The 26,608-nt window shown below is 53.8% G+C and overlaps 9 protein-coding genes across 9 annotated transcripts; 5 read left to right on the top strand and 4 right to left on the bottom strand.

Annotated features, from left to right (window-relative positions):
* Positions 1–881: 881 nt before the first annotated feature.
* On the top strand, positions 882–2,903 carry BBK36DRAFT_1175699 (hypothetical protein; the record flags this gene model as incomplete). The annotated part of the gene is made up of 3 exons (XM_024895984.1): positions 882–958; positions 1,697–2,112; positions 2,379–2,903. The coding sequence occupies exons 1-3, from the start codon at positions 898–900 to the stop codon at positions 2,901–2,903; spliced, it is 1,002 nt and encodes a 333-aa protein (XP_024754147.1). The 5' UTR covers positions 882–897.
* Positions 2,904–3,683: 780 nt separating this feature from the next.
* On the bottom strand, positions 3,684–6,099 carry BBK36DRAFT_1108784 (actin-like protein; the record flags this gene model as incomplete). The annotated part of the gene is made up of 5 exons (XM_024889402.1): positions 3,684–3,713; positions 3,787–5,462; positions 5,511–5,512; positions 5,539–5,863; positions 5,922–6,099. 5 exons carry the CDS (start codon positions 6,097–6,099, stop codon positions 3,684–3,686), a joined length of 2,211 nt encoding a protein of 736 aa, XP_024754146.1.
* A 563-nt stretch (positions 6,100–6,662) lies between these two features.
* Positions 6,663–7,066, bottom strand: BBK36DRAFT_1175691 (DASH complex, subunit Dad4; the record flags this gene model as incomplete). Its single annotated transcript, XM_024895983.1, has 4 exons — positions 6,663–6,693; positions 6,764–6,848; positions 6,902–6,946; positions 6,998–7,066. 4 exons carry the CDS (start codon positions 7,064–7,066, stop codon positions 6,665–6,667), a joined length of 228 nt encoding a protein of 75 aa, XP_024754145.1.
* A 383-nt stretch (positions 7,067–7,449) lies between these two features.
* On the top strand, positions 7,450–8,049 carry BBK36DRAFT_685 (chromatin-remodeling complex subunit ies6; the record flags this gene model as incomplete). The annotated part of the gene is made up of 1 exon (XM_024898515.1): positions 7,450–8,049. One exon carries the CDS (start codon positions 7,450–7,452, stop codon positions 8,047–8,049), a length of 600 nt encoding a protein of 199 aa, XP_024754144.1.
* Positions 8,050–9,230: 1,181 nt separating this feature from the next.
* BBK36DRAFT_139719 (sterol desaturase-like protein) lies at positions 9,231–10,293 on the bottom strand (the record flags this gene model as incomplete). Its single annotated transcript, XM_024897463.1, has 3 exons — positions 10,266–10,293; positions 10,100–10,205; positions 9,231–10,028 (listed from the first exon to the last, which is right to left on the bottom strand). The coding sequence occupies exons 1-3, from the start codon at positions 10,274–10,276 to the stop codon at positions 9,231–9,233; spliced, it is 915 nt and encodes a 304-aa protein (XP_024754143.1). The 5' UTR covers positions 10,277–10,293.
* Positions 10,294–11,896: 1,603 nt separating this feature from the next.
* Positions 11,897–14,006, top strand: BBK36DRAFT_683 (NCA2-domain-containing protein; the record flags this gene model as incomplete). The annotated part of the gene is made up of 2 exons (XM_024898507.1): positions 11,897–11,913; positions 12,017–14,006. The coding sequence occupies 2 exons, from the start codon at positions 11,897–11,899 to the stop codon at positions 14,004–14,006; spliced, it is 2,007 nt and encodes a 668-aa protein (XP_024754142.1).
* A 409-nt stretch (positions 14,007–14,415) lies between these two features.
* Positions 14,416–16,169, bottom strand: BBK36DRAFT_1155604 (hypothetical protein; the record flags this gene model as incomplete). Its single annotated transcript, XM_024893844.1, has 4 exons — positions 14,416–14,565; positions 14,695–15,425; positions 15,596–15,834; positions 15,979–16,169. 4 exons carry the CDS (start codon positions 16,167–16,169, stop codon positions 14,416–14,418), a joined length of 1,311 nt encoding a protein of 436 aa, XP_024754141.1.
* Positions 16,170–19,290: 3,121 nt separating this feature from the next.
* BBK36DRAFT_1108012 (cysteine dioxygenase type I) lies at positions 19,291–20,077 on the top strand (the record flags this gene model as incomplete). The annotated part of the gene is made up of 3 exons (XM_024889325.1): positions 19,291–19,566; positions 19,643–19,895; positions 19,956–20,077. 3 exons carry the CDS (start codon positions 19,291–19,293, stop codon positions 20,075–20,077), a joined length of 651 nt encoding a protein of 216 aa, XP_024754140.1.
* Positions 20,078–21,022: 945 nt separating this feature from the next.
* Positions 21,023–24,167, top strand: BBK36DRAFT_1107856 (hypothetical protein; the record flags this gene model as incomplete). Its single annotated transcript, XM_024889304.1, has 9 exons — positions 21,023–21,263; positions 21,332–21,417; positions 21,471–21,563; positions 21,620–22,048; positions 22,119–22,684; positions 22,742–23,014; positions 23,085–23,189; positions 23,243–23,874; positions 23,941–24,167. 9 exons carry the CDS (start codon positions 21,023–21,025, stop codon positions 24,165–24,167), a joined length of 2,652 nt encoding a protein of 883 aa, XP_024754139.1.
* Between the last annotated feature and the right edge of the window lie 2,441 nt (positions 24,168–26,608).

Here is a 26,608-nt window from a genome sequence, read left to right as displayed (position 1 = left end):
GGGCAAGACCAGATGCGGTACGTGGCACGACTCGGCAAGCCTGCAGTATCTGGATGTACCGGCCGGTTGCTGGCGCTGCGAGGCTCCAGGTATCCGCAGGTACCGTGCCATTCCGTGCTCGTAGAGCTTGGAGCTTCAACCACAAGTATAGCAATACATTGCGAGCCATGTGCAGTATTGCAGCATCTCCAGCCCAACAGACAGCTTGTAGCTGCGTCTCGGTCGGTCTTCCGGACATTATGATTCACTCGATGGGACGATGCGATAGGACAAGACAAGTTCTGCCACCCTTTGTCGTCGTCCCGCTAATAAGGTGGTGCTGGGTTCCATTGGAAAGTCGTCCATGGTTACCCAACCTTTCCCGCGTCCCGGAATCCGATCAGTCATCATCAAGCCCCATCCATCCGCTGCACGGAACAGACTCGGAGAAGCAAGCCAAGCGAAGGGAAGGATCCATAAATAAGGGTGAAATGCAGAACTGGGTTAAGAAGAGAAGAAGAAGTCGTAGAAGAAAGAGAAGAAAAGAGAAAAAATGGTCGAGACAGAGAGGGAGGGACTCGACGTAGACGCCAACTCCCGCACTGTACGGAGCACGGAGTACCTGCTCAGAGCCCGCCAGCCACGCCATTTTCCCTGGCCATCCCGCCACGCCGCCGCGTTACATAATCCCGTCGCATCCACGCTTCCAAACTCGACCACCTGTGATTTTCTTCCCATGTTTCACGTCAGCAATTCTCTGCGCCCCCCCTCAGCCTCTGCCTTTCTAGGAACTGTGCTGCTGTGTGTAGTCATCAAAAAATAACCCGCGACAGCTCATAATCTGCCATTAATAACTTTTTTTTTTTTTAATTCCCTCCTCTCGCGCTTCTCTCTAAGCTGCGTCCCTCGTGTTCCCGGATGCTGAGTCAGAGTCCTCGAGCAATGCAGAGCTCTCCTGCCAACGGCGCAAACACGCAAGGTTAGTAACCATCGTCCGCCTCTGTTTCTGCTTCTGCTTCTGCTTCTGCTTCTGCTTCTCCTTGTTGCGCCTCTCGACTTTCTTGATTTCCTCTCCTTCTGCCCTTGACCCGAGCGCCTGGCCTCAGCCATTCTGCTTGACTTTCCCCTGCTCGGCGTGGCGCTGCTTTGAAATCCGATTCCTTGCCTGTGCCTGTTGCTCGTGCCTGCGCTTCTGCTGCTTGGCGTTGCTGCGGCTTTGCTTCCCACTAGCATCGGTATCAGCACCAGCACCAGCACCAGCATCGATCGACATCACCGGCATCGCCCAGCTGCTGCAGCTTCTCTCCGTCTCTCTGCAGTGCTTTCTGCCTCGACTACCTCCCCTCAACACCGCCTGCAACCCACAAGTCTCCTCCAGCTTTCTGTTTGGCTGCTGCACCACCACCAGTCAAGCGTCTCCGGGGTTTACAGGTCCTGCTCCAGTTGATCTATAAGCACCACTTCGGCGCCGACGGTCCGTCCACCTCCTTAGCAAGCAATTGCCCCAAGGCCAGCGGCTCTGGAAATAGCAGCAGCACGACAACGCGAATCGCTTCGCCGCGGCACAGCATGCCTTAGTTGGGTGCTGCCTTGTGTCGCTGGCTCGATTGACGTTCCATCGGGCCACGCCTCGCTTCTTCCCTCATGTCCTAACCACCACTCTCTCCCCCCTTGGACGGAGACTCAATGGACGCTGGGCTAACAGGCGCGGCCGCAGAACAGCACTTGCGCGCACAGCTCGAGCTCCTCCAGAACCACGACTCCGCTGCCTCGTCGGCCTCGCCCACCTCGAGCGCGCGCGATCCCCGAGGCCCTCCGTCGCGGCCCCCGAATGGATACGACGCCCTGGCGCCTCAAGACGTCGCCCGCCCCCTCGCCAAGCTAGACGCTGAAGCGCACATCCACCCCGACCTCCGCGCCTCCGTCGGCCACGCGCCCGCCGCCAACATGATGCCCATGGTCCCTCCCGCCGGCCACAGCCCCGGTCCCGCCGTTCCCGGGCCCTCAGCCGTGCCGCTGGCCCCTGCGCCGCCGCAGCAGATGCCCGTCGACGACTCTAACCCGGCCGACGGTCGTAAGGCGAAGCGCGAGCTGTCGCAATCCAAGCGCGCCGCCCAGAACCGAGCTGCTCAGGTGAGTTTGCGCTGTCTGTTGCCTTGGCCTTTCTCTCATCCCCTGCCGACGTCGCTCGTTGGTCAATGTCGCCATTGGTTATCCGAGCAGATCGCGCCGGCATCCCCCGGGTTCGCTCGCAGGTCCCGCGACAATCCATTGCGCATTGCCATCGCGTTCCTGAATGGGTAAACTAGCGGCAAGCGCCCGGGTTGAGACCCAAGATATAATCACGTTGATGTCAATTGGCATGGCAATTGCTGACCGCTCTTGTGTCACTCTTACAGCGAGCTTTCCGCCAGCGCAAGGAGGGCTACATCAAGAAGCTCGAGCAGCAGGTCCGTGACCTGGCCGAGCTGGAGCTCTCGTACAAGTCGATGCAATCCGAGAACTACGCGCTCCGGGAATACGTGATTCACCTCCAATCCCGACTGCTCGATACCCAGGGCGAATTTCCTCCTCCTCCTCCCAACGTGAACCTTTCGCAGCCGTCGACTGCCGCGCCGCCTCCGCCGAGCGCCCCTGAGCAGCAGCACCACCAGCAGCACCCTCACCAACAGCACCAGCAACCTCCGCCGCCGCCTCCGCAGCCGTCCAACAGCAGCAACTCCGGCGTTGGCACGCCGCTCGAGGCCGTCGCGCAGGCCGTCGCCGGTCTGGCTGCCCAGGAGCAGATGGTTGAGCGCGCGCAGACATACCCCAGCCCGCCCTTCAAGACGGAGCAGCCAGGCGAGCAGGACGCCAACTCCCGCGCCGCGACAGAAGACTTGGAAAGGCCAATCAACCCCGATGCACGGCCTGGCCAACCTTAGAGAGTGCCACCGCGATTTGAGTTTTGATTGGTGGGGAAGCAGAACCAAGCTGCTTCTCTTCCAGATTTCTTCTTCTTTTTGGTCTTTAGGTTGCTCTTGTTCTGGAGGCGTTGAGGGGGTTTTTCTCATTGCGTTTGTGTGTGTTGCAGATATAATCCCAGACGCAGCTTTCTTGTGTTGTCTTTTTTGTTTTTTTATCTTCTTTCCGTTAAGGAAAAGGAGGGGAGGGGTTAAATTGATGGGATTGGCGTTCCGGGAGACCTCGTGTGTGTCTAATCTGAATTATCAACTTTCCAATGTGTTTCTTTCCTTTGTGTGCGTGATGTGTGTTTGAAGTGTCGTTTGTGGTTTAGAGGGGTTCAATTGTTTTCCTCTTGAGGACGTGTGTATGTGCGGTGTGTGACTTGGTATGACTGGGTGCTGTGTTCCAGTTTGGTTTACAATTGTTTACTCACACCTTACTACTCCCTCTTGATGGGGTATGTAGAAGCAATCTTGAACGAGAAAACATTACATTGCGTTTTTGAGACGAAGAGTGAACTCGGAGTGCAAGGGAGGGTTGAGTTGAGTTGTGAGAAGTTACGAGTTACTGGCAACGAATTTTCATTAACACGACCTGTGTGTGTTTGGCCTTCTTTTGGCACCTTATTGTAGTCTGCATAACGAAGTGGTCCTTCTTAGAAATGAGAAATGTGACACTGAAGGAAAAAAGAGAATTAACACATTACTAAACATTTGACATGAAATTGCTTCGTTCGTCTAGGCTACCTATGCAGCTTCTCACGCATATGAGTTGCCCATGTCGTGTTCCTGCGGATATCAAACATCTGTTAGCACACACATATAATAGAGTGACGCGGGCAAAGACTGAAGAAGGACTTACCTTGATATACTCCGGCCCCTTCTCCTGATATTCCTCCCTCGAAATCGCCGCCGACTTCCAGGCCGCCGTGCCAACCCACCCGGCAGCCCCCTTCCACGCATCCAGCAGCGCGTCCTCGGCCCTCCGCACCCGCAGCGGCGCCTCCGCCGGCAGCAGCGCCCTCAGCCCGTCCCGCACGCGCTCGTCGAAGCCGCGGAACAGCGTGTTGCCCCCCGTGAGGAAAATGTCCCGCAGGAAGTCGTCCCGGTTGGGCAGCCCGCCCAGGCGCTGCGTCAGCACGTCGCCCGCAATCTCAATGATGCCCGCCTGGTCGACGCCGGCAATGGACGGCCGGAAGACCACCTCGGGCACGCGGATGCGCTCGACGTTGAGGTGGATCTGGTGCAGCTCCGCCTGCGACGACGGGTCAAAGGGCCGGGGGCCGCGCGCAAAGGCGTCGTACGTGAAGTTGGGGTCGTACTTGAGCAGGTCCTGCTCCAGCGACTTGAGCGTCGACGCCAGGTCTTCCTCCTCCTGCTCCTCGTCGCTGTTGTCGCCCACCGCAATCTGCCGGTACACGCCCCAGTCGTCGTCGTTGGCGCCAAAGTTGTCGTCGTCGCCCCCGCGCCGCCGCTTCTTGGTCGGGTTGTCCGACGCCAGGTTGGCGATGCTCTTCATGCGGATCTGCGACGCCAGCGACTTGCGGTTGCCCAGGTCCTGCTTCAGCCTGTCGCGCTCCTTGATCTTCTGCAACGTCTCTTGCAGGGCCTGGTGCTTCTCCTCCAGCCACCCTTCCAGGTCGTTCTCGCGACGCTCCTGGTCAAGCCGCTCTGCCTCGGCGATGCGAGCCTTCTCGGCCTCCTTCTCGGCCTTTGCGCGGGCGCGGGCCTCGTGGTTGGACTTGAGGAGACGCTGCTGCCGCTTCTGCTTCAGCTGGGCCTCGTCAAGCTCCTCGTCCGGGACATCCAGGAGGCTAAAGTCCGGCTGCTCTTGTTCTTCCTCGGGATCGCCGCCGAGATCCTTGGTGCGGGCCTTCCTGATGGACTTTTCCAGCTCCTTGATGATCTTCTCGAGCTGTGCCTCATCCTTAATGTCGTGGCTGTCGAGAAGACGTCGCGTCTCCTTTTTCGTCTCATCCGTTATCCGGCCCTGCAGGTTCTTGTAGTACTCGAGATCCTGCTCCTTCTTCATGAGCTTCTCGAGCCTCATCTTGGCCGCCTGCTCTTGTAGCCTTCGTCCGCTCTCCTTCTTGCGCTCCGCGATGCGGTCCAGCTCCTCCTGGCTCTTCTGGACGACCACCTCTTCCGTGTACGGATACTGGATCACGATGTCTCGATCTTCTAGCCCCTCCCAGTTGAGATAATTGCGGATCTCATTGTCATAGTCTGTTGAGACGTAGCAATGGTCTTGTATCATGTGTTCCGCCTGTGATTGGTTGAGTTTACCAGTAAAGGCAGGGTACTTTAACCGTATCAGCTTGAGCAGGTACTCAGCGTTATGGTAGCCGCCCCAGTTCAGTCTCGTGGCCTGAGAGAGAAGTGCCTTGGAGTTGTAGACGGGGATGACGTGCGTGGAGGTGTGGGAGGAGGAAATGACCAGGCCCGTCTTTCCCTTGTTATGCCTGTATGAGAAGAGCGAGTCGATGCCGTACGCGAGGGACGGAGCGCCGTAGCATTCAAAGATGATTTCGGTCATGGCTACACAGATGAAATGTTAGCCTTCAGCCCGCCTCGGGACAATGGGACTCCTTATCCAGTCTGGGGGCCTGGAAACATGCATTTTCTTGAGTACGGCAGGTTTGCGACCGCTTCTGTCATGACAATGGGCACGTCGACGGCGCCGTCTGCCTCGTTCATGCCCAGCTTCAGAAAGACATAGTCCAGCACGTGCTCCGCCACATCCCAGTTGCTTATGATGCCGGTGCCGGCCTCGAAGGCGTTTCGGATATGCCCGCGCGCCGTCGTATCAGCATAGCAGTCGGAGCCGGCGAAGGAGAACGTCTTTCCGAGCTTTCTGTCGCGGTACTTGGCCATGATGGGCGGAATGTTGAGACGGGGCGCGTCCTCAAAGGACCATCCTGCCCGAACGGCGGAGGAGCCTGTAGACTGTCAGCCAAACTGCCCCCCCGTGGGTTGATCCATGCTATGGTGGCGGACCATTGTCTATCACGATGGCAGCATTGCCGGGCTGCTCAAGAGCCTTCTTTCGGCCGTCGGTCTGGGGCTCGATGAACTTTTCAAACTTGGTCTCTTTGACGGGGAAAATCTTGGCCGGTGGATACGTCTTTTCTTGGGGCGCCTGAGGCACTCGGTCGTCGATGGCAGAGGGCGCCATGATTTCGTTTTGTCTCGAAGGGAGTTATCGCGCGAGAGGTGTAGGATGGAAGTCGTGGTAGGTCTCAATACGAGGAGACCATGATGGTAGAAAAATGACGATTCGGGCGGGCGTTGGGACGAATTTTGATGGATGGCAGGAATCGAGGGATGACCAATTGATGGTTTGGAACAGATTGGTGAGCTCGGAAGGGTTCAATGGACAATCGCGAGGCTGCGAGGCTGATGACGGCAAATGCTGGGCGTGGGTCCACCGCTAAACAAGCGCGTCAACGGTCTTTTTGGGAGCTTCACGGGCTTGGAGGCAGGGAGCACAAGTTGGCGGTACATGGGATGGGCACCGTGTAAACGGTGGCTTCAGAGGGTTCAGAGGGCACAGTTTTTCATGTCATGTTAGTCTCCTGCATAGAAGGATTCGATTTGTAGAAAGATTCAAACTGAAATATCATGGATTTCTATGCCTGTTGTCTTCTAAATTCATATGCGCCATCCACTTGGGTATCGTCAACAGTCATGCTCTCATCTCCGATTACCTTAGCCAACCAAGATCACGCCCCGGTATCACCTCACGAAGGAGGTTTGAGGTTATCCGTTGCTGCAAAACACCGTCAACATCAGAGTCAAACCCATACTCATCACAACCCCCAGATGTGACATCAACTGACCTTCTAGATGAAAGAGGACATTGGACTGGTAATTCTTGAACATCTGGGCGACGAGCTCGACATTCATGTTCTGAACGTTAATCTCCTGCGCAGTGTGAGTAAACGTAGAAAATGATACAGGCTCCTGTATCCTCTGACCTGAAGGCTCTTATTCATGACAACAATTGCCTCGTTCAGTTTTTCCTGCGTCCATTAGCCACGGCTCATCACGGGGCTGGTGGTGAATAGCCATACCACGTTTGTGATGATACGCGACAGCAGCAGGTTCTGCTGATGCTCGTGAGGGCTCTCCTGCGCTTGCATTAGCAAACGCATCATGCGCGTGTCTACAGATGATGGGAATCGAGTACCATGTCTTTGTGATTAAAGATGCCTTCACAGGCTCGGTGACTGATGGTTGATGGTTGATGAGATAGAATTACAGAGGGGCGCCGAGTCTATGTACATACCTAGTAAGCCCGTAACTCTGTGCTTCAGCGCTACGGTTCTCGGTGAGCTCAGCGAGAGCATCACACTCATGACTAAGCGTGGCTCAGGTTCTAGGAGGCTTCGACTCTCAGCTTCCAATATTCATCCACCACCAATTGCTCCATCACCAAGCCTCACCGAGTATCCTACGCAATCCACGCACCTTCCTCCTTCTCCATACATCACATCATCTTCTCAGTAGAGTCTAGAGCGACACCATGGCAGCCCCGACAGAAGCGCAGCTCGCGCACACGCAGCTCCTCGAACAGCTCGACATCCACTCCATCCACAAGAACTTCCGCAACCCCAACTGGAAGCCCAACCAGCGCCGCAACAAGAACCTCAAGGCCATCGTCGGCGACGCCTCCAAGCGCGAGGCCTCGGCCCTCGCGACCCCCGCGGACGTCAGCGGCGATGCCACCCCGTCCGCCGCCGACGACGGCCTCTCCACGAGCGGCACCTCCACGCCCGCGACCAGCAACAACGGGAACCCGCCGCAGCCGCCCAACCTCGCCCAGGCCTCGAGGAGCCTGTCGAAGCTCGTGCTGGAGAAGACGCTGAAGCCGCCTGGGGCTGGAGGTGCGGGAGCGGGAGGCGTGTCTGCGCCGAGCGCGACGTATACGAACATCGAGTCGGCGCCTTCACTGGCTCATGCGAAGCATTACTGCGACATCACGGGTCTTCCGGCGCCGTATCTGGATCCCAAGACGCGGCTGCGGTATCATAACAAGGAGGTGTTTGGGCTGATTAGGACGCTGCCCCAGAGCTCCGCGGAGCAGTTTCTGGCTGCACGAGGCGCGCATACGGTTCTGAAGTGAGCGGTTGGAAAAGGCTACTCACTGGAATATCGACACTACCTTACGTTATAATCTTTCATTTGACTACTGAGGAACACGGGAAAGAGCATCTGGGAATACATCACAAACGGCGCACATGGAGGTTTAGGTTCTACGGCGTTTCTTCAGAAAAGGGGGAAAAAGGAAATGTATGATCCACAAAGTCAAGCCTCAACTATGCACCTCGCGCCTTTCAGCAAGAGGATGGCAGTCGACGCTCCGGCTTAATCGGAATCGCGAAAAGAGTTTTGCTCTCTGCCCTGACAAAGTACCGAAAAGACGCACGGAAGAAAAGAGACGTCTCAGTTGCCAGAGCTCGTGAGGCGGTGGCTGTCAGGGCAGTTGTAATGGTAGCAGGAAATGGCACGAAATGTATGAACAGTTCCTGTCCACCTGGACGGTTTCTGCTTTGACAATCATCCGTCGTTTGCGGGAGAAGGAAGAAATGAGATTGTTTGGCAGGGCGATACACTCGGAAGCAGGCTTGGCGTAACGAGGCACTTCTCGATGCGACGGATCGGAACCTTGAGTCAAAGGCCAATGGTCGAATCAAGGAAAGTCTCGATAGTAGGTAGCTCTATCATAGCTGTTAAGCTATACGCTACCGCAGAGGGAATATCATAGAGCTGTTGGAAGCATGAAGGAAGCAAAAGAGAGGTGTGAATTCTTAGGAGCGAAATTTATGGCACGAAAATATTGGAAAGCTCTGGCCCGCTTACATAACGGGTGGGTCATGCGCTGTTTCAAACAGCATTGTAAGATCTTGTGTTTCTTTGAGGCAAGAAATTGAGATGTAAGGCTTCAACCGCAAAGAGACGCCGAGAGGGTATTCCAACCATGGGCTTGACGTTGAGCTGTATTAAGTATATGTCTAGGGTGTTCGCAAAGTACGTGTTTAAGTATATACAAAACATTAATCAAGGTTGATGCTCAAGCCACTCCCTCCCAACGCCGTGTGATGCCATTGCCATGTCGGAGGCTGCCGCAGCTAGGCCTTTAGCTGACCATTAATCTAATCCTACTTTTCTTTTTTCTCATCAAGGTAGTTGTATCTCTCAAATCGTGCATCTCTTTCCCTTTTGTCGTCCGGTTTCAAAATTGACATCGTCTCCAACAGCGCCCATGTGCGGGTCCGTTGAGGTGGGATCGTGTGCAAAGGCCGTTTACTGAGCCTTCTTGGCCTTCATCTGAGCCATCTTCTTCTCGCGGCGCCTCTTGTGGGCCTCGGCACCGGCCTCGGTGTCGAGCATGTAGTCCCACCAGCGGAAGCTGGAAGCGTAGTTGCCAATGAACTTCTCGTGGTGCATGTCGTGGTGGTCGGCACCGGCCCAGACGGGGAGGAAGTGGCGTAAGCTCCAGGGGAACTCGTAGCCGCTGTGGGCGTCGATGGCCTGCAGGAGACGGAGGGTGATCCAGGCGTACATGGTGAGCAGGTGAAGCTCGCCGGTGATGGCCAGGAGGAGGATGGGAGATCCGACAACGCCAATGCCGAGGAGAGCGGTCTCGATGGGCGAAGCATACTCGGCGGCCAGGCCAAAGGGAGCGGAGTAGAGGTGGTGCATCTTGTGGATGCTCCTGTAGAGAGGGCCGTAGTGAAGCGCGCGGTGGAACCAGTAGTGCCAGGTATCCTCCATGACGAAGAGGATGGCAATCTGCCAGGCCATGGTGAAGAGCGAGGGGAAGGGGACGCTGTAGTCCATGCCGAAGTAGGTGGCGATGGGGTGGAAGAACCAGATCTGAGGCAGTTCGGCGGTGAAGTGGCTGATGAGGACGATGGAAGCGCAGTCCCACTGCTCCTTGAGGGTCGGCATCTTCTGGCTCTGAATCTTGTACTTGTGGAAGAAGGGAATCTGGTCCATGATGATGAAGGGGATGCAGCGGCCAAAGTAGATGACCTCGTGCATGACGAAGCTCATGATGCCGGTCGCCAGAGTGTCGTTCTGCATGTAGAGGTACCAAGCCTGGAAGATGTGATGTCAGTTTTTGGATTCGGACTTCGCGTTGATTTGGCGGGGAGAGGTAGAAGACGTACAGCCCAGAGGCGCTCAAAGTAGTTGAGGTGGACATTGTATTTGCCGACCTCTTCGAGGACGTTGAGGTAGCCCTGCGTCTGGTTCAACGCGCTGAATGTCGCGTTCCTGTGAAATTGCCGGTTAGAATATGCCGAGCCAAGTGTGGAAGCAAAGGCAACAACTTACGCCACTTCCATGGTGAAGAGCCAATTGCTGAGATGCTCGTAGGAATCTGCCTTCCAGAGGTGCTGAGAGGGATGTAAGAAGAAAGGAAACCTCCCAGAGCCGAAGCGAGGACGACAGGCGGTAGATAAGGAGAGGCTGCCTTGTGGGAGGGACAAGTTGGGATTAGGAGAGCGTTTGTGGGGGCGCAAAGGGAGATTTTTATCGCTGGTTTCGCAGACGCCCAGAGGCGTTCATTGGCCGCTTCTTCCCAGACAGAACGGCTAGACTAGTCAGGAGATGGCAAATGGCCACAGGGAATTAAAACTGGAGTCGGAGCTGCAATGAGCCCACCTGGAAGCAAGACGTTCCGGCGCTCTGGGGGATCTGGCCGTCGTTTGATGCCAATCGGGGCCACGGACGGGCCGCGCAGCCTCGCAGAGGGTCGAGAGGCGAGGATGGGCTTGCGAGGCGCTGTGATTGGGCGCGTTCCTGCATGCCCGCATTCGTATTCGCATCGCGGCAAATCAGCACTTTGTTGAACGAGCTGCGGCTGCTTGTATCATCATTATCGATCACGCACACACTCTCTCTCATTTCACTCACTCACTCACTCACACGAGAAATGTCTGAGAATCATTCAATTTCAGTCTAGCCGGAATTATATGATCCGCTTGTTTCTGCTGACCCCAGTTCCACGGCTTTACCGCTTCCACGTATTGCGGCGTCTTTGGGCTGACCTGCGGCATCCTCAGAAGATGCTGCTTCGTGCATGGAACGATACCTTGCAAATGTATCTTTTTTTCTTAGAGCCAGGGGCGTCTCGAGCACCACTTTGGGCTGCTTTTTATCGGATCCCATCCATGTAATTAATCGGCAGATCTGCCTTATTGCAATGCAAAGGGCCCTGCAGAACAGCCTGATGCTGGAGATTACCATCAAAAGCCCAGCATTGCTTGTATTTTCTGAACTGGAGTTGTCGGCGTAGCGAGCTGTCAAAAGTGATCTCATGCACTCAACAAATGGCCCGGAATTGAATGTAGTAGCCGGTCCAGTGACTTGTAGCGGTTCAGCAGCTGAAGCCGTCCTGTAGGTTCTCAGCCTCAAGCACCACGAAAATCAGTGACATCACAGCCAATGGCAGCTGTTCGTCCATTGAAACAGCAAAATACAAAGATACATCGCCGTCCTCAGCCTTTTTCTCCTCTTGCCTCCATCCTCTTCACCTCGCCATTCGCTTCATATTCTCTCCCCTATCTCGCTGCATGACGTGAGCGGTTCGCTGTCGCTCCGAGTACGAGCCATCCAACGATCTTCATATTCTGGAGCTCAGGAAAAATCGGGCACAAATCGCCCCACGCAGACAAGTCGCCTCCTCTTCTCCTCATCCTCCTCTTTTAGCAATTTGGCAAACGTCGAATGGATCGATAATCCCGCTTGCTCTCGGCCAGCTCTACTCCCGAACGCTGCTTGTGGTGTGATATGGTCTGACCTCTCGTCCAAGCACCTCCGGATTCGACTCCACCCGCCACCTGGTCCAGCTCCAGCCCAGATCGATGCAGATTCAACAAGGTCAAGGTTATCCCTAGCCCTGGTCGAGCCTGCCGGACCGTTCGCTTGTCTGATCGTTTCATCGGCTCATACAATCCTAAACCATGTCGCTGGTCGCCGAGTGAGTTTTGAAGCCCCCCTCCCCATAGCTTCTAGAACGGCATCGTGCGTGTCCTATGGGTGCGTTTGGATGTGTGCTGACCTGCTGCTGCGTCCTGCAATAGCCAAGTGCGGCGACTGGATGCCTACCTCGACCGGCTCCCAGTCCTGTCCGAGGAGGGTTCGGAAGATGGAGCTTCGGAAGCTGGGCACCCCTTTGCCGCCGCAGAGGCCCTGGACGTCCCGCGCCTGGACCATCTGTTGCGCATCATCCGTTCGCTGAGCACCACGTCGTCCTCGCAGCCGCTGCTCTCGGTCGAGCGCGTCAAGCTCCTCCTCGACGAATCGGGCATTCCTGCGATAGCGGATCGCGTCGATGGCGCATCAAGCGGTGCCTATGCGCAACCGAAGACGCCATACGAGAACGAGATCGAGTGGCTCCTGGTCTCCAAAGCGACGGTTCAAGTCTATGGAGCCATCCTCAATACGCTGGTTGACAGCATCATCCCCCTTAGCGATGACATGTGGTACTGGGACGGAGTCTTGAGCTCTTACACCTACAGCAGCATATACGCGGTGCAGACATCTCCCCTGCGGTTGTGGGCGTGGTCGCACGACATATACCAAGCCAGCCGGTCACGACTACGCCTCATGTCAGCGGCAGATGCTTCCGCCCAGCTTGTCGAGTCCACACGATCCACCATATCGCAGCCATGGAGCAGGTTCTACGGTGTTGTTCGAGAGAGCATCCGGGAGCACTCATTTGCCAATCTACAGCGAAAGGTGCTCTCGCCTGTTGCTCTGTGCCGAGCTGAGGCCAGGCATAAACAAGCACAGCTGCGAAAGCTGAGGGAGATGACAGCTAGCGGACTTGGCGTGCTGATGGATGAAGGTCTTCAGCTAGGCCACGATGACGACCGAGCTGGGGCGCAGGATCACGAAGACCTCAAAGGCGTCGTCGAGCGCAGCGTAGCACTGATGGACATGGTGCTGAAGGAGGCATGCAGCTTGGAAGCCAACATCCACGACTTTGAGGAAAAGGTATTTGCGGGTGTCGAAGAAGACGCCGAGCTGTCTGTGCACGTCGAAGGCGACATGACTTCGTATCGCCCAAGCACACTGGCCCGCCGTCTGATTCAGATCATTGACAAGACGCTTCCCCAGCATGTCAATGCCATGCAGGCTCTCGCAACCCACAACGGTCGGCCGCCGGTTCTCCTCCGATACTGGCTTCCGGCTCTCGTTGGCATCACCTCCTCCACCACCATCCTCAAGATCTTGGTCAACCGCAAGGCAGACATCATACAGTGGATCACGGATTTTGGAAGCACCCTGCGAGACTTTTGGCTGAACTGGGTTGTTGAACCCACGGCAAAGGTCATCAAGACGATACGGCACGATGAGACGAGCGAGATAGCCATCATGAGCAGAGACAGCCTCAAGGCCGACCGAGAGAGCTTGGAGCGAATGGTGGTGGACTTTGCCACGGATAAACCCCAATTTGCCGTTGGCAATTCCTCCATCACCGAGGCTCAAATCGCAGAGATCCGCTCCAAGGTGGCTGAAGGCGATGTGACGCCGGTGCTGCGGGCCTTTGAACAGGACCTCAGGAGCCCCTTTGTCGGTGCGCTCCGAGGCGACCTTGTCCGGTCTCTCCTGATTCAGGTTCAGAAGACAAAGGTCGATCTCGAGGTGGCCATGACGGGCATTGACTCGCTCCTCAAAAGTCAGGAGCTGGTATTCGGCTTCGTTGGTCTGACCCCTGGCATCTTTGTTTCGATTGGCGTGTTCCAGTACCTTCGTAGCATCTTTGGCAGCCGATCTGGACGGCGCCATAGCAAAGTCTCTGGCAAGGCCATCCGCATCCTCCGAAACATTGACCGCATCCTGTCCGAGGCACGGCCGACAGAGAACAACGTGCTGTCGTACAAGGACCACGGCCTTTTGCTGTGCGAAGTTCACGTGCTCCGTAACCTGGCCAGCAAGTTGATGCCGGACAACATACAAAAGGAGTTTCTGGAGGACCTGGAGGACCTGGCAAATGTCAAGGGGGTGCACATCCAAGCCAAGGCCTTGGAGAGGATTCGCTGGGCGTATGCTAGATGGTTGAGGTAGGGGCAGATATTTCTCACGAAGCCTTGTTTGAGTACGGAGTAGACGGCAGGATAGACAGCCAGCGATCCTTGTACGATGTTGAGGGCATTTTGTGTCTTGGGATGCTTGATTTTGAAGTCGAAAAGAAGTATTTGTCTAGGGTATCTGTAAATCTATGTCTATATAGCCCCATTACAGTGTTCCATAGCCGAACGATGCGCTGTTGTCTATGTTAAATGCTTATTCACTTATTAATAACAGTGACGATGATGATAGGATATGTGATGAAAAGTGGTGGAAGAAAGAAAACGCCTTGTTGAAACCATCGATGCAAACTCCAATGATGATGCTTTTTGAAACCCCTGATTCTTTTGCCTCCCCAGTACTATACTCCGGAGCTCACAAAGGACATGGCTTGTAATTGGGCTGCTCAGACTGCCGAGTCTTCGCTGATGGGTGCTTCTTGTTTCTCGCGGAGGTCTTTGAGACACGGAGCGAAGAACATTTCGCCAGTAATGACGAGTTGAATGGTTCTCAGACTGACGAGGATCCAGAGGATGACGACGGAAAGACTTATGATCTGGTGTCCCACGAAGTTAGAAGGTGAATCCTACAGTGTTTTCAAAAAAAGAGAAAAGAGAGGGAGAGAGAGAGAGAGAGAGAGAGAGAGAGAGAGAGAGAGAGAGAGGGAGGGAGAGAGAGAGCTCACCGTTGTCACGTATTTGAAAAACTCGCTGCCCAGATTCTGCCACAGAGCATTCGCACACGTCGCCCACACGCCCAACGGGAACGTGAACCCCCACCAGCCCATGTTGAAGGGAAACGAGCGCGTGGTCCTCAGGCTGATGAGCGCGAAGCACACCCAGGCGAGCGCAAACCCCCACATGACGATACCAAAGAAGACGCCAAGGAAGTACAGGAACTCGGCGCCGCGGGTGGTGGCGTCGTCGACGCCGGAGACGCGGAACATGGACGTCTGGGGCACGACCTTGAGGGCGACCTTGCCGAGCTGCTGGATGCCGAAGCCGCCCTGGCCGAGGGGCCCGATGGGGAGGAACACGGAGACGATGACGTCCCGCGGAGGGAGGGAGTGGATGGTGAGGCGGTGGAAGTAGAGGGCGAGGACGCAGCCGGAGAGGGCCTGGCCGATGCCCCAGAGGGCGTAGGAGACGACGAGGGTGGCGTAGGCGTGGCCGGCGGAGGGCAAGGCGTCGGCGACGATGCCTCCCGTGGCGGCGGCGACGACGGCGGGGACGATGGGCAGCAGGAGGGTGGCGGTGGTCTTGTCGAGGCCCGGGCGGTGGCGGTGCATGACGATGAAGGGCATGGAGATGGCCGTGGCCATGGAGATGAGGGCGTCGAGCCACCAGAATGCCCAGGCGAGGTAGATGAGCCCGGGGCCCCAGTGGGAGCAGGCGAAGATCATCATGTTGATGATTGCTAGTTGCTTTTTGTTAGCTTGAACTGGGTGAAAGATATGGGAAGAGATGATGAAGTGACATGAGAAGACAGAGGGGGATGAAAGGGAGGATGAGATGGCAGTGGTTTGATATATGATGTGGCAGAGAGTGAAGAGAATAGGGGGGGAAGAGAGAGAGAGAGAAGCTTACTGGCAAAGCCCATGGGGAAGCACCCCAGGAATAAAGACTGCGCCGGATGCGAAATCATGACGAACCAAATCTCTGGGTACAGCGTGTATCTCAAGATGGAGATGATGCAGAAGATGACGAAGAGGAGGACGTTGAGGGCGAAGAAGATGTACGAGATGATGTGCAGCCAGTAGCCGTTCCAGGGGAGGTTGAAGAGGAGGATGGAGACGATGCCCGTGCCCATGTTTACGGCGAACCATCTATACGCTTGTTAATATACCTTATACACATGACAGATGAAAAGGAAAAAAAAAAAGATTGAAAACGAAGTAAAGAGGGAGGGTTAAGAAGGGGCTGAGTGCACTGGGGCAGAAAAGGCAGTGTGATCTAGGACAACAACATACGAGGGAGTAAAGTTGCGGACGATTTTGCGCCAGCCGCGGTTATTCTTGCAGGGCTTTCTTGACGGACAAGAAGCATCGTTGTTCTGTGCACATGTGCTCTGGTCATTGTGATTGCTGCTGTCGTCGGTGCTGTCGGGCGGTTTCTCGGTTGATATCTGGCCGTTTGGAGGCCTGGCTGTCGTTGCTGTCATGATGTCTCTCAACAGGCGATGTAAAGACCCAGTGCCTGTATATTAGGTAACTTGTATGAAGAGTAAGGGTATGTAGAATGTCGAGGAAATGGGAAACCAGTGCTATGACTGTCCAATTGACCAAAATGTGAGAGTTCGGAGATTGTCCCTTTATATCGTGAGAAGTTGTGACCGATTCCTTTTTCTTTGATGTTCTTATAGGAATTGGTCTTTTCGGGATTCGGGCACTATGACGTTGATGCGCATGCAAGGTCACACCGGGAAAAAAAAAGATGTTGCAGCGGTTCCTCGGAAAGGCTGAGCCGACACAACTTTAAAGTGATCAATCACCTGCAATCCCTTCTTTCAGCTTATAAGGAGAAAAAGAAACAAGTAGAAGCAGTTATGAGACGGGGCGTAGGAAAAAGAGGGTACGCCGATTGCCGGATTATCGACTCGTGTTACTTTTAAAGAGAGAAGAGAGAAGCTGGTTCACAAGCAATCTTGAGTCATTGGCCTCCTGAACGCCAAATTTTTTTTCTTCTTGCTCGCGTTTGCCATTCCATTTCCGTTGCGGATGGGCCTTGCTAGTCAGATGATGCACTGGCTGCCGACCGATCCAAGCCTCGTGTTTATCTAGTTCCGGTAGACCAACGCTTGTCACCTTCAGCTGCGAAATAGTTTCAGCAGGGCCTGTTTTACTGGCTTTCCCTTTTTTCTTGCGTGCTCGAGGTCGAGGAGGATGGGATGTCTGTGCTGCCCATCTTCAATTCCAGAGTGCTAGTTTAGCATTCCTGACTGCCTTTACTAAGGTGATGAAAATGAGGTGCATGCAGCTTTTCGTCTTCCTTGATGTGATTCATCCCCCAACATGCCCTGATTACATCAATTCACATGCCTTGACGACCCTGAACCATGTACAACATAGAGTACATCATGATCCTCCGAGTAAATCTGGGGAAAGTTCGGCATCGGCCGGTTGTTTGACAGGAGCGGCTGTCGGGGAACAATTACTAGTATCTTGCTGATCTGGAATGCTTTATGTACCGTGCCGGGCGACGGGCCGCGGATGTGGATATTATCTTTCTCGTGTCAATCAGTCATCGGGCCTCTAGATCGGGATCTGTTTGCAGGGCTGTGCCTCTTTGAGCTGAGCGTACGGATGATGCGGCGTTGATGTCCGGGAGAGCGGATGGAGGGGGATTTTGGGGATGCCGTTTTGTTCTAGTTGTCTAGTTGAGCTTGTAAGAGTGTAGAGTATGACGGTGACAGTTAGAATGACAGGATTGGGGAAATGTCATGCTATTACCAGTACTGCTCATTTTAGAAAAGTTGTGTCACTGGCTTTATAGGTCTGGTCGCTGCTGTTGCAACTTGAATGCATATTGGTGTAAGACATGCCATGATTTTGTAATGTAATAACGCCAGTTCAACCACTGCAAAGAGGAAACACAACCTACAGAGTCTGCTCTTGGATCTTTTAAGACTAGTATTCCGTTGAAACGGCGTTGTCTTGACCAATATGTCATTTGATCCAAGTTACACCTCGTAACACGTCCGGCAGTTACCTTGCATACTTATCGCCAATTACACAATGTCTTGTGTTCTCACCAGCCTGCTTGTATCACTGCATAGAAACGCTCGATTGCTTTGAATTGGCCAGAAACAAGCATGTCCGTGCACTCTGAACCATCATCCCTTGCCTCCAGATTCAAAGCAAAACCTATCAGAAAACTACTACTACTCCAACACACGTTGTCAAGAGTCACTGCAGCAAGCCACAATCTATCGAGACCGACAGGCCGGCAAAAGAGTTCCCGTGCGCAGATGTATACCTAATCATTTGGCAATCATGACTTGCACCGACGCGTGGATAGAAGCAGAGTTTTCATCCCGTAATTTAACTAGAAGAAAGCAATGCCCATCAATCGTATTGAATCAAGGATTTGACGAAGAAAAAACTGGCTGTTCAACGGCTTCAACGGGCCAGTCCGTGACCAAGGCGGTTGTCGGCGGCGGATGTCGGAGAAGCCCGGCGGACGTTCACCGGCTGTGGAGCTTGTACTTTGTACCTCGCGGATCTTACCTTACTCATTCTCGTACTAAATCACCTGTGAGACAGCGCCTCAAATATGACATGGATGCCCATCACTTCAAGCTGATTTCCGTACAGTTCAACAGATGCAATTCAATATCCAAGATAGTCAACCGTTCAGGGGCAGATACTACTCGTACAGCGATAACGCGTCAGGAGAAGCCCGTAGTTCTAGATCTTCCCTTGAACCCCTTTCCATCTGCATAACCGCAATGAGCAACTGAAAATCATCCATGGCTCCCTTGAAGCTTTTCCCTCTTAGCACGACGCTACCGCCCCGTGCCTGCACCAGGTTTCACGAGGCCCCACGCTTGGCGGTATCTTTCGACGCTTATCAGCAGAAGCTGTCCATTGCCGGCTGTCTGGCCGCCGTTCGACGGCTGTATGTCCTGTCGCAAGGCCTTGAGTGAGACCAGCGACATGCCAAGTGGCGCAAATCGCATCGGCAGAGTGACAATAGGTCGAAAATCCAAACACTCTCTGCTCTTCTTTTCCTCCCGTCTTCCCTGCCCTCCCTTCTGACAGTTGCCGGCCGTAATCAATTCACTGAAACTCTTTCTTATCGGAGTTGCGCGTCAGCAGGCAGTTCGCGGTACCGCTTCGGACTCGACTGGCCGTTGTGTGCTCCTAGCGCCTCGTCGTCCAACCAGATTGTGCAAAACCTGCGCGACGTAAACGTAATCCACCCGATAGTTGCCAGATGTACCCGTTTGCCCCCGTTGCTCATGCAGGCGATCTTCGCCGTTCCCTTTTTCCGTGGCTTGACCTGACGAGGGTTTTTGCTGGCCGACACCGGGTTGCACTACCCTTCCCAAGCCTCCGTCGGGGATCTCGCTCAGCTGACCAGACACGAGAGACACCGGCCATCCCCGCTCCAGTCGGTGTGCCGCCCTTTGTCGCTTCGTTGCGTATCTCTGAGGTCCTGATAAATGCAGCCACTGTATCGTTGCTGTGAAGCCCCTTCATCAAATCTCTCCCACCACACCGTCCCTATCCAAGTCAATCCATCCTTCCCTATCATAGCAATCAACATCAACATCAATAATCATGGCCGTCAACGTTGCGTCAAGCGGCAGTGCCCTCAACAACGTCGGCAACGTAGTGCACGGCCAGGATCGATTCGAAGAGCTCGTGCAGGCGCTCAAGGACGTCCTTGGCCCGTCGTCTGGCTTGACGTCCGAGGATATCGACGTGCGAACCCTGATGGAACTGATGCAAGCCTATGACGCCAGGGACATGCATTGGTCCAGGTATGCATTCGGCGACGCCAGCAGAGGATACACTCGTAACCTCGTCGACGAGGGCAATGGCAAGAGCAACTTGGTAGGTCGTGCCCATGCATCCTCATGCCAGAGGTCCAAGCCCAGCGACAACCGGTACTGACGGGAATCGAAACCAGCTCGTACTCGTCTGGTCTCCAGGAAAGGGCAGCCCCATCCACGACCACGGAAATGCGCACTGCATCATGAAGATCTTGCGCGGAGAGCTCACGGAGACGCGCTACGTCTTTCCAGAGAAGAACGAGCCCGAGGGACCCATGACTGTCCTCGCCGAGAAGACATATCAAGAGAACCAAGTCACGTACATGGCTGACGAGCTTGGCCTCCATCGAGTGTCCAACCGCGGCAGCGACTTCGCTGTCTCGCTGCACCGTGAGTCTGCACCCCGACCCCAACACACTTGTGCTGGACCTGACCAAAGATCCTCTTCAGTGTACACTCCCCCCAACGTCGCAAAGGAGGGCTGCCACATCTTTGACGAGAAGACTGGCAAGAGAAGCCATGTGCCCGGCTGCATGTACTTCTCGGCATACGGTCGCCTGTTGAAAGAGTAGGATGCCACCACAGCGGTGTATGCACTGGCAAAGGCGCTTTGGCGTTGGATCGTATGGGTTTTCTCGAGGGTTTGGGTTTCCTAGCTTGTTTGTTTGTGCTTTAGTTTAATGCTCTGGGTATCGTTGGGTAGCATCTGTGGTGTCCATCGCCGGCAGGTGAAGAGGCCGTCGTGAGAGACGGATTTCATAGCAATAGCACGGCATTTTTGGTACCGAACGAAGCGTCTCATTCCGTAGAAGCTTCTCTGCCTCTCCAGAGCAAAAAGAGGAGTGAGGTTGGAGAGGAGAGAAAGACGGTCGCATGTCGTTGATATTCCTGCTCTTGTTCTGGAGAGCCATCGATGGCGTGATTTCGGCTAGACCTAATTGGGGACAGTCGATTGCTTTGCGAGCGGCGGATCTCGGCGACAGGCTTTGGGCTCGAGAGGATTAGTCAGTCTGGCCTTTGTTGATTCCATTGAGGTTCATACATAGGGAGAGTTTCCAGGGAGAGAGTGCACAATAAGTTGTGATTGTGTCGATGCTGCTTATGTATGAGTAGCTTCTTTACGATGAATCAAACGTGACTGTAAGATGCTGAATATACAAGTAGAGCTACTGTAACTGCTCTCACTCAGATTGTTGGAGTGACATCTTCAACCGTGACACCTTAGGTATTGTTTGCTGTTGCTGAGCTTCCCTCAATCACATGACCTCGCGTCTGGTCGTACTCGTACTGGCTCTTGCCAAATCAGACGCGAAGTCAACTGGCGGCGCCTGCCAAAGTCGTGGAATCAGCGGTTGAGAAGAGCAAATCGATAGAGAATGAAAACTCAATTCCTTGCTCCAGCACAAATCGTCATTAGAGATCTCTTTTCTCACTCATTCACGGCATAAGCCACCTTCTTTCCCCTCCTTCATCTTTCCAGTTCTCTTCTGCATCTTACACCGCAAGTGTTATTCGTCATGCCTCGCGGCAAGCGCGCCGCCGTCGAGTTCATCGACCTCACCGGCGATTCTCCTGAGCCAGCTCGAAAACGGCCTGCGCTCTCTGCTCGATCTTCCCTTTCCAGGCCGTCATTTGCTGCCCCCAGCTCTTCACAGAGGGGCCAGGCACCATCTTATCCAACTTCTACGCAAGAATTAGACTATCTGGACTTGACGCAAGACGATGACGCTTTAGATAGGGAGCTCTATGGAACGTTTGGTTGGTTTGAACTACCTGATCATACCCAAGGTAATTTTTCGGATGGTACTGACGCTGACCGTCACAAGATGCCAAAATTGTAGGCGTTAGATATTACAACGGATATGCTTCGCCTGGTGAGGCCGTCCTGTGCCACAGAGAGCCCAACAACCAGGTATGCATGGATACTCATCAGCACGAACAGTCGACAAACTAACACGGAAATAGTATGACAGCAATGCGATCCGAATAGACAGCGTGATGCATCAGCAAATAGGCCACCTGCCTCGCACAGTCGTTTCCAAGCTCGCCCGCTATATCGTGAGTCTGCGTCCCATGACTTCCCTCTACGTGGCTCCATGGCTGACTTTGAACAGGACTCTGGCGACATCACTGTTGAAGGCGAAATCATAGGAGAGAAAGGCGTCTATGATTGTCCCATCAGATTATCGTTTTACGGGCCAAGCGATCCCGTACAGCGCACCCGAATTGAGGCTGCTCTCAAGGCGGACAAGTTTGTCAAAGCCACCCAGCTCAAACAGACCAGAAAGGACGCCGAAGCACGTAGGGTGGCTCTCGGACTGACTCAAAGGATCTCTACCGCCGGCGGCTTGAATTCATCCCAAGGGATTCTGGTACCCGAACTATCTCTCGAACAAATTCTCGAATCCAGCGATGCAGTCGAGTTTCGCAAAGGCAGCGATGCCATCAAGACGCTCGCATTGGGCGAGGATGACCTGGCCAAGATGCCCCAGGCTGCGCAACCCAGCCAGCTCAAATCTACGCTTCTGCCGTATCAGCTACAGGTACGCCTATGCACGCTCTTCTCACCTAGCCTTGTCCTTTCGTGATCTTGGCTAATAATATCTGTAAAAGGGCTTGGCCTGGATGCAAGCCAAGGAAAAGCCCCAGCTTCCAGAAATTGGGTCGGATACGGTGACCCAGCTATGGAGACGCGACAAAAAAGGCCGATACTGGAACGTCGCCTCCGATTTCATCACCGTCAAAGCGCCAACGCTGTTCTCAGGCGGCATTCTTGCCGACGACATGGGACTGGGCAAGACACTCCAAATCATCAGCTTGATCCTCACCGGTGGCCCTGGCTCAACTCTAATCATTGCTCCCGTCAGTGTGATGAGCAACTGGGAGCAGCAGATTCGCAGGCACGTCAAGGAGGAGCATCAGCCAAGCGTTCTTGTCTACCACGGCGCCAACCGAGGGTCATACCACAACCTCTTGGAATACAATGTTGTCATTACCAGCTATGGGACACTTGCCAAGGAGCTGGTAGATGGCAACGGGACTCTCTTGGGCCAAAAGAAGCCTTGGCGGCGAGTTGTGCTTGACGAAGGCCACACGATCAGGAATGTCAAGACCCAAGCGGCTGTGGCAGCCTGCGAGCTCCCAGCCGAATCCCGCTGGGTACTGACCGGAACACCCATGTTAGTTTTCGACTTGAAGCCAGAATTGCGTCATGTTCGTTGCCTAACCGTCACCAGTATCAATTCTGTCAAGGACTTGCAGTCCCTCGTCAAGTTCCTGCACATCACCGGAGGCATTGAACAACCCGAAATCTTTGCTAATGCAATCTCACGCAAACTCATGTCCGGCGATCGCAGTGCGGAAGCACTCTTGCAATCTTTGATGCAAGACATCTGTCTGCGACGAAAGAAAGACATGAAGTTTGTGGACCTCAAACTGCCCAAGAAGACAGAGTACCTACACCGCATCACATTTCACCCAGAGGAAAAGATCAAGTACGATGCTCTACTGTAAGTCCGCCGTGCTATATCCCGGATCACATGCCTGCTCTTTGGAGTTCAGTGCTGACCTTGCTTGTAGATCTGAGGCCAGAGGAGTGCTAGAGAATTACCAGGCAAAATCGCAGACCGGACAAAAGGGTCGCTTCCAAAACGTCTTGGAGCGCCTTCTTCGACTCCGGCAATCGTGAGTTTGCTCATTCCATGATAATGCTACAGTCATCCACTGACGTGTTATAGATGTAACCACTGGACATTGTGCAGAGAGCGAGTCGACGATCTCATGCAGATGCTGAAAGAGAACGACGTCGTTCAGCTGACCCCGAAGAACCGCGCGCTATTGCAGGAAGCCCTGCGGCTCTTTATCGACAGTCAAGACGACTGTGCCATCTGCTACGATACGCCCACTAACCCTGTGATTACAAATTGCCAGCATGTGTTCTGCCGCCACTGCATCACCAGGGCAATCAACTTGCAGGCGAAATGTCCCATGTGTCGCAACCCGCTGAAGGAGGACAACCTGCTGGAGCCAGCTCCCGAGGGTGCCTTTGACAAGCACTTTGATACAGAGCAACAGAGCTCCAAGACGGAAGCAATGCTACAAATCGTCCGAGCCACGCTTCAGAATGAGGGCTCGAAGATTGTCATTTTCTCGCAGTGGACGTCGTTTCTCGACATTGTTCAGAAGCAACTCCAGGTCGCAGGCATCAAGTATTGCAGGATCGACGGAAGCATGAATGCGGATAAGCGAGACAAAGCCATTGATGCTCTTGACAACGACCCCGAGACACGCATCATGCTGGCCAGCTTGGCAGTGTGCAGCGTGGGTCTCAATCTGGTGTCTGCGGATACAGTGATTCTATCCGACAGCTGTAAGTTTCCTTTATAAGCGTATCTGATATTCAGCTGTCACGAGTTTCCTGACACGTAACTATTAGGGTGGGCGCCGGCGATTGAAGACCAAGCTGTTGATCGAGTGCACCGTCTTGGCCAGACACGCGAGACTAAGATTTGGCGTCTCATCATGGAGGGGACCATCGAGGAGCGCGTGCTGGATGTTCAGCAAGAGAAGCGTGACCTGGTGACGAAGGCGTTTCAGGAAAAGGGCAAGACGAAGAAGTCCAAAGACACGCGAATGGCGGACGTCATGAAGCTGCTTTCTTGATCTTGCCTGCGTATGGTTCCAATGAACAATACGAGTTTCAGGCGACTTGCCAATGAGCCGGCACTCGGGTTTCTCCAATTTACAGCTTCGGCAACAGGTCCTAATAGGAGCGATACGGCCGTTACGGCCAATAGAATAAGCTACTCGACTTCAGAATCATCGAAGACAGCGGTTGGGACATATACCCCGATGACTTGTGGTTATTTGGAAGATGGTTACGTATCTAGATATGGCATATGGCCGATCTCGGTTCCCATGATATTTGCTGGCGTTTATAGGGTGTCCAAGGCAGATTATACCTGGGATCGACTTACTGCTATGGGTGCTAGATCATATGCAACAAGAAAAATATGAGAAATCTTGGTACATCGATGAGCGTGCAAAACTGACGACAACGAGGCACTGCATAATCGTCCATCCCCGAGAGGACGCCAACAAGTGTACGTGGAAAAAATCATTTTCCATGCAGAAAGGGGCGGTGTACTTCAAGTGTGGAATACCTACCTGCCCTTCGCCTCTGAGATGCATATCCCCTTAGACTACATGGCTCAATAGCACGCGCTCGGAATAGTACACTGCCGTGGATCTTGGTCATCTCCCTAGACCTCGCGGCAGACCTTGCGCATGACGCGCGCGCCATTAGCAGTTCTTGGTGCTACTGCCACCATCGAAGAGCAGGGCGGACGTCGGAGGACTATCTCAGTCCATTCATTCATGAAAGAAGGTTGATATCTGTCTTCTAGTAGACTAAGCCAGTGTTCTAGACGAAGCCGTCGCCGCTTTTCCGGGTAGGGGCTTGATCATTTGCTGTCGCGACTTGACTTGACGTGTCAACCTACCTGGTAACGAAACCTCCAAAGAACGCCGTGTAACTGGTGACGGACCGGGCAGATACGAAACCTCCAGCGATGAAAGAATTCACGCACAATAACTTGAAGACACGGTTTGGAAAGACGGCTACTTCCAAGTGTCCCCGCCCTTGACGCCAATGAGCTTCCATGAAGCTGTACTCTGGATGGAATCAGGGGCGCCGTTGATATTGCCAGATTGTTGCATTACAATGCTTCTATCATTCATTTATACATTGCCTTGCCAGGTGATATGATGTCTGCGGCTGGGTGTATATATTGTTGTACGGTTGATAGTAAGCACTGAAGTGTATTGTAGAAGCTAATTTGTACGTGCTACGCTGTACCCTGGCGCTGCCTTTTATAGGCACGCTCGACTGTGTCTTCCAACCGTTCGACCGGACCTTCCAGCCACAACCAACTGTGAATTCCTTTCATCATCAGAGATTCTCGCCTACATCCCAAGGACACACGCGATCCCTTGTGGCATTGAGTTTCTTGAAATCCTCACAAAAGAGCAACTGCAACTGTACAAACGCAGACTCTCAAGCCAGTTGTCACTTGACTACAAGACTTTCAACCAACTAGCCTAGCCAAGGTGTGAAAGGTCGTCCGTTGGCCCTTGTCGTTGAACTGAGCTGTATCAGATCATGTTCGTCCGCTATAGTCTCTTTACGGACTTGGGCTTTCTGCCAACGGTACCAATGGTCTTGCACCAGCCATGAGGCAAAGCGAAAAGTTTGTCCGGGCCCTTGAGATAATGTCAAAGGGTTTTAAGTGAACAGTCGGAGAGAACTACTTGGTGTTCAAAGTATTGAATTCCCCCCTTTTGTCCATGCATCTATCATATCACAACAACGAGAACCAAGAGCCACATGCCTACAATCCAATTTATCCATCATTGAGACTTAGTAGATGAGATGGCATTTATGATAACATCAAGAACCGTCGAGGGAGCGCCAAGCTCCTCCTGTCAAGGCGACTGCGAGGCGGCAAAACAGCAGCAGACATCATTTCAAAGGGCCCTCACCGTCACCATACCGTAGCTCAAAGGCATGTAAAAGGTTTACCCAGCCTTCGGAATTGATAGTGATATGTTCAAGTATCATACACGGACCACAATGACATCACTGACAAAGTTCGCAATTCGATTGTTCCGCGAAGCACACACCACGACTTCTCCCTCACGCGTGCCGCGGCCTCGGCTACGCGTTCAGGCACGATGAGGAAGAGCGCAAACAATTGAGTTTCTCCATTCTCAACGCCCCAAAAAGAAGAGAAAGATAAAAAACAAAAATAGGATTGATCAATATCATGCAGAGCGGTTTGTTTCCATGCAAAAGAGGTTGACAAAAAATAGGCAAAAAGAGCAAAAGGCGGGACAGCCAACGGTTATCGAATCCGATGCCTTCCTCGGCCGCCCAACCTCCAGCAAAATTTCGATAAACCGTTTGACTGCCCCCCTGATGAACATTGCCGGACTTTTAGTATATATACCTTGGGCAAGTGTTGGGCGGCTGGTTGGTTGGCAGCAGGTGGCAGCTGGTGGGCGGGCCAGGAGTGTTTAAAAGCGAGTGGCAGTCGGCCTGGCGG

This window comes from Trichoderma citrinoviride (genome assembly GCF_003025115.1).
Source record: "Trichoderma citrinoviride strain TUCIM 6016 unplaced genomic scaffold BBK36scaffold_1, whole genome shotgun sequence".
Classification (NCBI taxonomy): domain Eukaryota; kingdom Fungi; phylum Ascomycota; class Sordariomycetes; order Hypocreales; family Hypocreaceae; genus Trichoderma; species Trichoderma citrinoviride.
Note: the sequence above shows the minus strand (reverse complement) of the source record. Positions and strands in the feature narration are given on the sequence as shown.